Consider the following 12,265-nt stretch of genomic DNA (forward strand, 5'->3'; position numbering starts at 1 on the left):
AGCCCATTTTACAGTTGAGGAAACTGAAGCGCTGAGAAGTTAAATGACTTGCCTAAGGTCACACAGCAGGAGTGGAGCTGGAATTAGCCCCTAGGGTCCCCTGACTCCAGGCCTGGGCTCTTTCCACTAAACCATAAATGATTTTTATTCAGCACTTCGCGGGTGCAGAGTTCTGTTCTATTTATTTTGTTGATGATGTGCGTGTAGCTATAATTCTATTTATTCTAACGATTCAGGTGTCAGAATTAGAATAGAACAGAATAATAGAATAATAAATAGAATTATTCTAACGATTCTGACACCTGTTTACATGCTTTGTTTCGTTGTCTGTCTCCCCCTTCTAATAATAATAATAATAATGGTGGTATTTGTTAAGCGCTTACTACGTGCCAAGCACAGTTCTAAGCGCTGGGGGAGATACAGGGTAATCAGGTTGTCCCACATGGGGCTCACAGTCTTCCTTCCCATTTTCCGGACGAGGGAACTGAGGCCCAGAGAAGCGAAGCGACTCGCCCAAGGTCACATCATCATCATCATCATCATCATCAATCGTATTTATTGAGCGCTTACTATGTGCACAGCACTGTACTAAGCGCTTGGGAAGTACAAATTGGCAACATATAGAGACAGTCCCTACCCAACAGTGGGCTCACAGTCTAAAAGGGGGAGAAAGAGAACAAAACCAAACATACTAACAAAATAAAATAAATAGAATAGATATGTACAAATGAATTAAATACATAGAGTAAAAAAATATGTACAAACATATATACATATATACAGGTGCTGTGGGGAAGGGAGGGAGGTGAGGTCACACAGCAGACAAGTGGCGGAGCCGGGATTAGAACCCATGATCTCCGACTACCAAGCCCGGGCTCTTTCCACTGAGCCACGCTGCTCCGCTGTCGGGTAGGGACCGTCTCCATATGTTGCCGACTTGGGCTTCCCAAGCGCTTAGTACAGTGCTCTGCGCACAGCGCTCAATAAATATGACTGACTGAATGAATGACAGATGAGGTAACTGAGGCCCAGAGAAGTTAAGTGACTTGCCCAAAGCCACACAGCTGACGATTGGCGGAGCCGGAACTTGAATCCATCATCATCATCATCATCAATCGTATTTATTGAGCGCTTACTATGTGCAGAGCACTGTACTAAGCGCTTGGGAAGTACACCTCTGACTCCTAACCCCGGGGCTCGTTCCACTGAGCCACGCTGCTTCTCGATATTTACCGTGTGCAGAGCGCTGGACGCAGAGGTATGTTATTCATTCATTCATTCAATCGTATTTATTGAGCGCTTACTGTGTGCAGAGCACTGTACTAAGCGCGTGGGAAAGACAAGTTGGTACGATATAATCATCATCATCATCACCAATCGTATTTATTGAGCGCTTACTGTGTGCAGAGCACTGGACTAAGCGCGTGGGAAAGACAAGTTGGTACGATATAATCATCATCATCATCATCAATCGTATTTATTGAGCACTTACTGTGTGCAGAGCACTGTACTAAGCGCTTGGTAAAGACTAGTTGGTACTATATAATAGCAGAAGATGCGATCCCTGCCCGCAAGGAGCCTACTGTCTACAGGGAGACCGACACTAAAATCAGATTTTCAACCCCGGGCTCTTTCCACTAGGGCCATCTTTATTTGCCGTGAGCCTATCTGTTCTTGGCAACCTCCCAATGTACACCTCCTCCCAAAAAGCAGCGTGGCTCAGTGGAAAAGAGCCCGGGCTTTGGAGTCAGAGGTCGCGGGTTCAAATCCCGGCCCCGCCAATCGTCAGCTGGGTGACTTTGGCCAAGTCGTCACTTCACTTCTCCGTGCCTCAGTTCCCTCATCTGTAAAATGGGGATGAAGACTGTGAGCCCCCCGTGGGACAACCTGTCTGTGGCTGAACTGTACTTTAAACACTTAGGCCAGTGCTCTGCACATAGTAAGCGCTCAATAAATACGATTGATTGAATGAATAATTCTATTTATTCTGATGATGATGGCATTTATTAAGCACTTACTATGTGCAAAGCACCGTTCGAAGCACCGGGGAGGTTACAAGGTGATCAGGTTGTCCCACGGGGGGCTCACGGTCTTCATCCCCATTTTCCAGATGAGATCACTGAGGCCCAGAGAAGTGAAGTGACTTGTCCAAAGTCACCCAGCTGACAATGGGCAGAGCCGGGATTTGAACCCATGACCTCTGACTCCAAACCCAGGCTCTTTCCACACCTTCTCTTCTATTCTGATGACATTGACACCTGTCTACTTGTTTTGTTGTCTGTCTCCCCCTTCTAGACCGTGAGCCCGTCGTTGGGTAGGGACCGTCTCCATCTGTGGCCGAATTGTACTTTCCAAGCGCTTAGTCCAGTGCTCTGCACGTAGTAAGTGCTCAATCAATACGAATAAATGAATGACTGCTTTGACTACTCCCTTCAAAGCCCTGTATATGTTGCCAACTTGTACTTCCCAAGCGCTTAGTACAGTGCTCTGCACACAGTACCTGTATATATGTATATGTTTGTACATATTTCATCAATTGTATTTATTGAGCGCTTACTATGTGCAGAACACTGTATTATTATTTATTAATTAATTATAATTAATATTTATTACTCTATTTTACTTGTACCTATTTATTCTATTTTGTTAATGTTTTGTTTTGTTGCCTGTCTCCCCCTTCTAGACTGTGAGCCCACTGTTGGGTAGGGACCGTCTCTATAGGTTGCCAACTTGGACTTCCCAAGCGCTTAGTCCAGTGCTCTGCACACAGTAAGCGCTCAATAAATACGATTGAATGAATGAATCTGATCACCTTGTAACCTCCCCGGCGCTTAGAACAGTGCTTTGCACATAGTTAGCGCTTAATAAATGCCATTATTATTAAAAAGGGGGTTCAGTAGATAGACACTCGACTGATTATCCCTCCTCTGGCTTCCGCTACGGGCAGGGAGTAGTTTAACCGGTTCGTTCTCCTGACAGAGGATCCAGGAAAAAAGAATAAAAGAAAGAAAAGAACTGTCAATGATTTTAATATGCTTGCCAGGAGTTCCCACGGGTATTCATAACAAAGGTAGCTGTCAGATATACGTATATATGTTTGTACATATTTATTACTCTATTTATTTATTTTACTTGTACATATCTATTCTATTTATTTTATTTTGTTAGTATGTTTGGTTTTGTTCGCTGTCTCCCCCTTTTAGACTGTGAGCCCACTGTTGGGTAGGGACCGTCTCTAGATGTTGCCAATTTGTACTTCCCAAGCGCTTAGTACAGTGCTCTGCACATAGTAAGCGCTCAATAAATACAATTGATGATGATGATGATGATGAGGGGACGGCGGGACACTCGAGTGGCTGTGTCTCGGAAGCAGGAAGAAATGTGACGTTGCAGAGAGGGACAGAGATCACAGCCGGAGACGGACGTTTGGGAATCATGGAGGTGGTAGACTGTGAGCCCACTGTTGGGTAGGGACTGTCTCTTTATGTTGCCAATTTGTACTTCCCAAGCGCTTAGTACAGTGCTCTGCACATAGTAAGCGCTCAATAAATACGATCGATGATGATGAAGTGGAGGGGGGCCTTAAGGAAACTTTCCTTCAGGCTCCATCCGCAGGGAGCGTTAAAGGTGGGAAACAATGCCGATGCTAGCGACAGGGTGCAAAGAGTTCAATTCCATGTCATCTGAAGCGATTTTAATCATTTAATTCCGACGAATCATTAAAAAAATCGCACTCGCAACCTCTCGCATTACAGATAGCGGCGTTCGCTCAGGTTAAAAAAAAAAAACACGCGGCCCCCGGTGCGGCGTGGAGTGTTTCCGTAGCCACCGGCCGGTCTTGCCTCGGACCCCATCTGCCCCTCGGGAGTCATGGGGGGTAGATGCCCCCCGTGACAGGCCCCCAGCCCCAATGAAGCGCTTAGTCCAGTGCTCTGCACACAGTAAGCGCTCAATAAATACGATTGAATAAATGAACGAAGACCCAACGTGGAACGCCCAGCCTGAGCAGGGGTGGGAAGGATGCGACGCGACCCCTCTCCCCCTCGTCCCCCTCTCCATCCCCCCATCTTACCTCCCTCCCTTCCCCACAGCACCTGTATATATGTATATTTGTTTGTACATATTTTTTTTTTACTCTAATTTATTTGTACATATCTACTCTATTTTATTTTGTTAGTATGTTTGGTTTTGTTCTGTCTCCCCCTTTTAGACTGTGAGCCCACTGTTGGGTAGGGACTGTCTCTAGATGTTGCCAATTTGTACTTCCCAAGCGCTTAGTACAGTGCTCTGCACATAGTAAGCGCTCAATAAATACGATTGATGATGATGATGATGATGACAGTAGGACGCGCGGGATTGGGAGCGAGCTCCGAGGGGCTTCCTGGCCATGGCGTCCAGGGGAGGGCGAGGCGACATCATCATCATCATCAATCGTATTTATTGAGTGCTTACTATGTGCAGAGGAGAGGAGGAGATCCAGGTTTCTCAATAATAATAATAATAATGGTGGTATTTGTTAAGCGCTTACTATGTGCAAAGCACTGGGAGGATACAGGGTGTCCAGGTTGTCCCACGTGGGGCTCACAGTCTTAACCCCCACTTTACAGATGAGGTAACTGAGGCCCAGAGAAGTGACTCGCCCAAAGCCCCACAGCTGACAAGCCGGCGCCGATCTGAACCCATGACCTCTGACTCCGAAGCCCGGGCTCTTTCCACTGACGTGCTGAACCCTGTGAGCCCGCTGTCGGGTAGGGACCGTCTCTCCATGCGGCCAACTTGGACTTCCCAAGCGCTCAGTCCAGTGCTCCGCACGCCGTAGTAAGCGCTCAATAAATACTTGTTGTAAACTGAAAGCGGGGGGTGTTGCAATCGAGGGCGAAAACGATGCGAGGGGTGACAGCCGCCGATTTCTCACGCGTCGCTGCTGGTCAAAAAACCCAAAACGCACCCTTGGCTAAAACCATCGCCTGTCCGGGATTTTTTTATCGACACCCCAAGCCCCCCCCCGAGAACCTGCTGGTTTACAGCCGAAGCCCCCCGACGCTGTCGACACGGCTCCCCCCCAACTCCCACCCGCCCCGTCCCCACGTCGGTTGGGACGTTTTGTCGGGAGTCTCTGAGTCCGCCGGGTTGCGGGCGAGGCCCTTTGGGTTTCGCCCTTTCCCGAGCCGGATGCTGACGCGGAAGAGGAACACCAATTTTATTGTGCAGTTTCGATTTGGAAGGATCTCGGTTTAGAGTTGGGCCCCTCGGCCCGGTTCGGGGACCCTGCCCGCCCGCCGCTTCCCCGCGGGCTTGGCGTCGGCAGAGCGCGGACACCGCGCCGGCGGGTCGCGGGACGGTTCGAAACGAAACCCGAGGCGCTCGCCGGCGTTTTGTTTTAAAAAAATACGTCGCAATTATCCGGAAGAAAAATACCGAGGCGGAGGGCCCGGCTTGCTGGACCGGCCCAGAGGGGCGAGGGAGCCCGGGGGCCGACGGCGTTTTGGGGACCCCGTGCCGTCCGGGTTTCCGCGCGGCCCGGCTCCCTGCCGTGACTCTACATGGCTTTCACTTTGATCTGCTTCATCTTCATCTGCTTTTTCTCCAGCTTCTTCTGCTCCCGCCGCAGAGCCGCTTCCTGGAGGAGGAGGAGGAGGTGTTGGAGCCGGAGGCCCGCCGACCGGCCCTCCCGGGGGTCTGCCCCCCGGGGGGACCCAGGTCGGCACCGCTTGGACTTATAAGTCACTCCATCGTATTTATCATTAATGATAATAATAAGGGGGACCCAGGTCGGCACCGCTTGGACTTATAAGTCACTCCATCGTATTTATTATTAATGATAATAATAAGGGGGACCCAGGTCAGCACCGCTTGGACTTATAAGTCACTCCATCAGATTTATTATTAATGATAATAATAAGGGGGACCCAGGTCAGCACCGCTTGGACTTCCCTTCCCCACAGCACCTGTATATATGTATATATGGTTGTACATATTTATTACTCTATTTATTTATTTTACTTGTACATTTCTATCCTACTTATTTTATTTTGTTGGTATGTTTGGTTCTGTTCTCTGTCTCCCCCTTTTAGACTGTGAGCCCACTGGTGGGTAGGGACTGTCTCTATGTGATGCCAATTTGTACTTCCCAAGCGCTTAGTACAGTGCTCTGCACATAGTAAGCGCTCAATAAATACGATTGATTGATTGATTGATTATAAGTCACTCCATCGTATTTATTATTAATGATAATAATAAGGGGGACCCAGGTCAGCACCGCTTGGACTTATAAGTCACTCCATCGTATTTATTATTAATGATAATAATAAGGGGGACCCAGGTCAGCACCGCTTGGACTTATAAGTCACTCCATCGTATATATTATTAATGATGATAATAAGGGGGGACCCAGGTCGGCACCGCTTGGACTTATAAGTCACTCCATCGTATTTATTATTAATGATAATAATAAGGGGGACCCAGGTCAGCACCGCTTGGACTTATAAGTCACTCCATCGTATTTATTATTAATGATAATAATAAGGGGGACCCAGGTCAGCACCGCTTGGACTTATAAGTCACTCCATCGTATTTATTATTAATGATGATAATAAGGGGGACCCAGGTCGGCACCGCTTGGACTTATAAGTCACTCCATCGTATTTATTATTAATGATAATAATAAGGGGGACCCAGGTCGGCACCGCTTGGACTTATAAGTCACTCGATCGTATTTATTATTAATGATAATAATAAGGGGGACCCAGGTCGGCACCGCTTGGACTTATAAGTCACTCGATCGTATTTATTATTAATGATAATAATAAGGGGGACCCAGGTCGGCACCGCTTGGACTTATAAGTCACTCGATCGTATTTATTATTAATGATGATAATAAGGGGGACCCAGGTCGGCACCGCTTGGACTTATAAGTCACTCGATCGTATTTATTATTAATGATGATAATAAGGGGGACCCAGGTCGGCACCGCTTGGACTTATAAGTCACTCCATCGTATTTATTATTAATGATGATAATAAGGGGGACCCAGGTCGGCACCGCTTGGACTTATAAGTCACTCCATCGTATTTATTATTAATGATGATAATAAGGGGGATCCAGGTCAGCACCGCTTGGACTTATAAGTCACTCCATCGTATTTATTATTAATGATAATAGTAAGGGGGACCCAGGTCAGCACCGCTTGGACTTATAAGTCACTCCATCGTATTTATTATTAATGATGATAGTAAGGGGGACCCAGGTCGGCACCGCTTGGACTTATAAGTCACTCGATCGTATTTATTATTAATGATGATAGTAAGGGGGACCCAGGTCGGCACCGCTTGGACTTATAAGTCACTCGATCGTATTTATTATTAATGATAATAATAAGGGGGACCCAGGTCGGCACCGCTTGGACTTATAAGTCACTCCATCGTATTTATTATTAATGATAATAATAAGGGGGACCCAGGTCGGCACCGCTTGGACTTATAAGTCACTCCATCGTATTTATTATTAATGATAATAATAAGGGGGACCCAGGTCGGCACCGCTTGGACTTATAAGTCACTCCATCGTATTTATTATTAATGATAATAATAAGGGGGACCCAGGTCAGCACCGCTTGGACTTATAAGTCACTCCATCGTATTTATTATTAATGATAATAATAAGGGGGACCCAGGTCAGCACCGCTTGGACTTATAAGTCACTCCATCGTATTTATTATTAATGATGATAATAAGGGGGACCCAGGTCGGCACCGCTTGGACTTATAAGTCACTCCATCGTATTTATTATTAATGATAATAATAAGGGGGACCCAGGTCAGCACCGCTTGGACTTATAAGTCACTCCATCGTATTTATTATTAATGATAATAATAAGGGGGACCCAGGTCGGCACCGCTTGGACTTATAAGTCACTCCATCGTATTTATTATTAATGATAATAATAAGGGGGACCCAGGTCAGCACCGCTTGGACTTATAAGTCACTCCATCGTATTTATTATTAATGATGATAATAAGGGGGACCCAGGTCGGCACCGCTTGGACTTATAAGTCACTCCATCGTATTTATTATTAATGATAATAATAAGGGGGACCCAGGTCAGCACCGCTTGGACTTATAAGTCACTCCATCGTATTTATTATTAATGATAATAATAAGGGGGACCCAGGTCGGCACCGCTTGGACTTATAAGTCACTCCATCGTATTTATTATTAATGATAATAATAAGGGGGACCCAGGTCAGCACCGCTTGGACTTATAAGTCACTCGATCGTATTTATTATTAATGATGATAATAAGGGGGACCCAGGTCAGCACCGCTTGGACTTATAAGTCACTCGATCGTATTTATTATTAATGATAATAATAAGGGGGACCCAGGTCGGCACCGCTTGGACTTATAAGTCACTCCATCGTATTTATTATTAATGATGATAATAAGGGGGACCCAGGTCAGCACCGCTTGGACTTATAAGTCACTCGATCGTATTTATTATTAATGATGATAGTAAGGGGGACCCAGGTCGGCACCGCTTGGACTTATAAGTCACTCGATCGTATTTATTATTAATGATAATAATAAGGGGGACCCAGGTCGGCACCGCTTGGACTTATAAGTCACTCGATCGTATTTATTATTAATGATGATAGTAAGGGGGACCCAGGTCGGCACCGCTTGGACTTATAAGTCACTCGATCGTATTTATTATTAATGATAATAATAAGGGGGACCCAGGTCGGCACCGCTTGGACTTATAAGTCACTCCATCGTATTTATTATTAATGATAATAATAAGGGGGACCCAGGTCGGCACCGCTTGGACTTATAAGTCACTCCATCGTATTTATTATTAATGATAATAATAAGGGGGACCCAGGTCGGCACCGCTTGGACTTATAAGTCACTCCATCGTATTTATTATTAATGATAATAATAAGGGGGACCCAGGTCAGCACCGCTTGGACTTATAAGTCACTCCATCGTATTTATTATTAATGATAATAATAAGGGGGACCCAGGTCAGCACCGCTTGGACTTATAAGTCACTCCATCGTATTTATTATTAATGATAATAATAAGGGGGACCCAGGTCGGCACCGCTTGGACTTATAAGTCACTCGATCGTATTTATTATTAATGATGATAATAAGGGGGACCCAGGTCGGCACCGCTTGGACTTATAAGTCACTCGATCGTATTTATTATTAATGATGATAATAATAAGGGGGACCCAGGTCAGCACCGCTTGGACTTAATAATTCACCCGATCGTATTTATTGATGATAATAATAATAATAATTTGCATTTGTTAAGCGCTTACTATGTGCAAAGCACTGTTTTAGTTGTACATATTTACTATTCTATTTATTTTATTTTGCTAATATGTTTTGTTTTGTTGTCTGTCTCCCCCTTCTAATAATAATGATGGCATTTGTTAAGCGCTTACTATGTGCAAAGCACTGTTCTGGGCGCTGGGGAGGATACAGGGTGATCAGGTTGTCCCACGGGGGGCTCACAGTCTTAATCCCCATTTTACAGATGAGGGGAGGCCCAGAGAAATTAAGTGACTTGCCCAAGATCACACAGCGGACATGCGGCGGAGTCGGAATTCAAACCCGTGACCTCTGACTCTATTTATTTTATTTTGTTAGTATGTTTGGTTTTGTTCTCTGTCTCCCCCTTTTAGACTGTGAGCCCACTGTTGGGTAGGGACTGTCTCTATACGTTGCCAATTTGTACTTCCCAAGCGCTTAGTACAGTGCTCTGCACATAGTAAGCGCTCAATAAATACGATTGATGATGATGATGATGATGATGACTCCAAAGCCCGGGCTCTTTCCACTGAGCCACGCTGCTTCTCTTCATCCCCGTTTGACAGATGAGGGAACTGAGGCCCAGTACAGATTTACTACTCTATTTTACTTGTACATATTTACTATTCTATTTATTTAGTTAATGATGTGCATCAAGCTTTAATTCTATTTACTCTGATGACTTGACACCTGTCCACATGTTTTGTTTTGTTGTCCGTCTCCCCCTTCTAGACTGGGAGCCCGTTGTTGGGTAGGGACCGTCTCTAGATGTTGCCAACTTGGACTTCCCAAGCGCTTAGTACAGTGCTCTGCACACAGTAAACGCTCAGTAAAGACGATTGAATGAATGACCATCTCTGTATGTTGCCACCGTGGACTTCCCAAGCGCTTAGTCCAGTGCTCTGCACACAGTAAGCGCTCAATAAATACGATCGAATGAATGAAGTGACTTGCCCAAAGTCACCCAGCTGACAATTGGCGGAGCCGGGATTTGAACCCATGACCTCTGACTCCAAAGCCCGGGCTTTTTCCACTGAGCCACGCTGCTTCTCTTTTGCTTTTCCAGGCGAAGCCAGCGCTTTTAGACTGTGAGCCCACTGTTGGGTAGGGACTGTCTCTATGTGTTGCCAATTTGTACTTCCCAGGCGCTTAGTACAGTGCTCTGCACGTAGTAAGCGCTCAATAAATATGATTGATGATGATGATGATGGTTGCTCGTTGGTGGGATCTTTTAGACTGTGAGCCCACTGTTGGGTAGGGACTGTCTCTCTATGTTGCCAACTTGGACTTCCCAAGCGCTTAGTACAGTGCTCTGCACACAGTAAGCGCTCAATAAATACGATTGATGATGATGATGATGATCAGCCGGGTCCCTGCGCTTCGCCGGCTTGGAAACGGCAAGACTACTGGATCTGAGGAACTGGCATCTACCCCAGCACTTAGCACACAGTAATAATGTTATTTATTAATGATAATAATACCATTAATAATATTGGTATTTGTTAAGCCCTTACTACTAGAGAAGCAGCGTGGCTCAGTGGAAAGAGCCCGGGCTTGGGAATCAGAGGTCATGGGTTCAAATCCCGGCTCCGCCGCTTGTCAGCTGGGTGACTTTGGGCAAGTCACTTTAACTTCTCTGTGCCTCAGTTACCTCATCTGTAAAACGGGGATTAAGACTGGGGATGGGGATTAAGATTGTGAGCCCCAGATGGGACAACCTGATCACCTTGTAACCTCCCCAGTGCTTAGAACAGTGCTTTGCACGTAGTAAGCGCTTAACAAATACCAAAATTATTATTATGGGTTCGAATCCCGGCGCCGCCAATTGTCAGCTGGGTGACTTTGGGCAAGTCACTTCACTTCTCTGGGCCTCAGTTGCCTCCTCTGTAAAATGGGGGTTAAGACTGTGAGCCGCACGTGGGACAAACCTGATCACCTTGTAACCTCCCCAGTGCTTAGAACAGTCCTTTGCACATAGTAAGCGCTTAATAAATGCCGTCATCATCATTATTATAATGATGGCATTTATTAAGCGCTTACTATGTGCAAAGCACTGTTCTAAGCGCTGGATTTTTACATGCCAAGCACTGTTCTAAGCACAGGGGTAGCAGGAAAGCAGTGTGGCTCAGTGGAAAGAGCCCGAGCTTGGGAGTCAGAGGTCATGGGTTCAAATCCCGGCTCCGCCGCTTGTCAGCTGGGTGACTTTGGGCAAGTCACTTTAACTTCTCTGTGCCTCAGTTACCTCATCTGTAAAATGGGGATGAAGACTGTGAGCCCCCCGTGGGACAACCTGATCACCTTGTAACCTCCCCAGTGCTTAGAATAGTGCTTTGCACGTAGTAAGCGCTTAACAAATACCAAAATTATTATTATGGGTTCGAATCCCGGCTCCGCCAATTGTCAGCTGGGTGACTTTGGGCAAGTCACTTCACTGGGCCTCAGTTGCCTCCTCTGTAAAATGGGGATTAAGACTGGGAGCCGCACGTGGGACAAACCTGATCACCTTGTAACCTCCCCAGCGCTTAGAACAGTCCTTTGCACATAGTAAGCGCTTAATAAATGCTTAATAAATGCCGTCATCATCATTATTATTATAATGATGGCATTTATTAAGCGCTTACTATGTGCAAAGCACTGTTTGTATATATGTATATATGTATGTACATATAAACATGTATATATGTTTGTACATATTTATTACTCTATTTATTTATTTATTTTATTTGTACATATCTATTCTATTTATTTTATTTTGTTAGTATGCTTGGTTTTGTCCTCTGTCTCCCCCTTTTAGACTGTGAGCCCACTGTTGGGTAGGGACTGTCTCTAGATGTTGCCAATTTGTACTTCCCAAGCGCTTAGTACAGTGCTCTGCACACAGTAAGCGCTCAATAAATACGATTGATGACGATGTTCTAAGCGCTGGATTTTTACATGCCAAGCACTGTTC

The 12,265-nt window shown here is 45.6% G+C and overlaps 1 protein-coding gene across 1 annotated transcript in view; it reads right to left on the bottom strand.

Annotated features, from left to right (window-relative positions):
• Positions 1-5,183: 5,183 nt before the first annotated feature.
• Positions 5,184-12,265, bottom strand: part of CCDC47 (coiled-coil domain containing 47) — a 64,891-nt gene continuing 57,809 nt past the window's right edge. Inside the window, exon 13 of the mRNA XM_038754743.1 lies at positions 5,184-5,620. Coding sequence (XP_038610671.1) covers positions 5,540-5,620 — 81 coding nt within the window. The 3' untranslated portion in view covers positions 5,184-5,539. The remainder of the gene's footprint in view (positions 5,621-12,265) is intronic.

This window comes from Tachyglossus aculeatus, chromosome 11 (assembly GCF_015852505.1).
Source record: "Tachyglossus aculeatus isolate mTacAcu1 chromosome 11, mTacAcu1.pri, whole genome shotgun sequence".
NCBI lineage: Eukaryota > Metazoa > Chordata > Mammalia > Monotremata > Tachyglossidae > Tachyglossus > Tachyglossus aculeatus.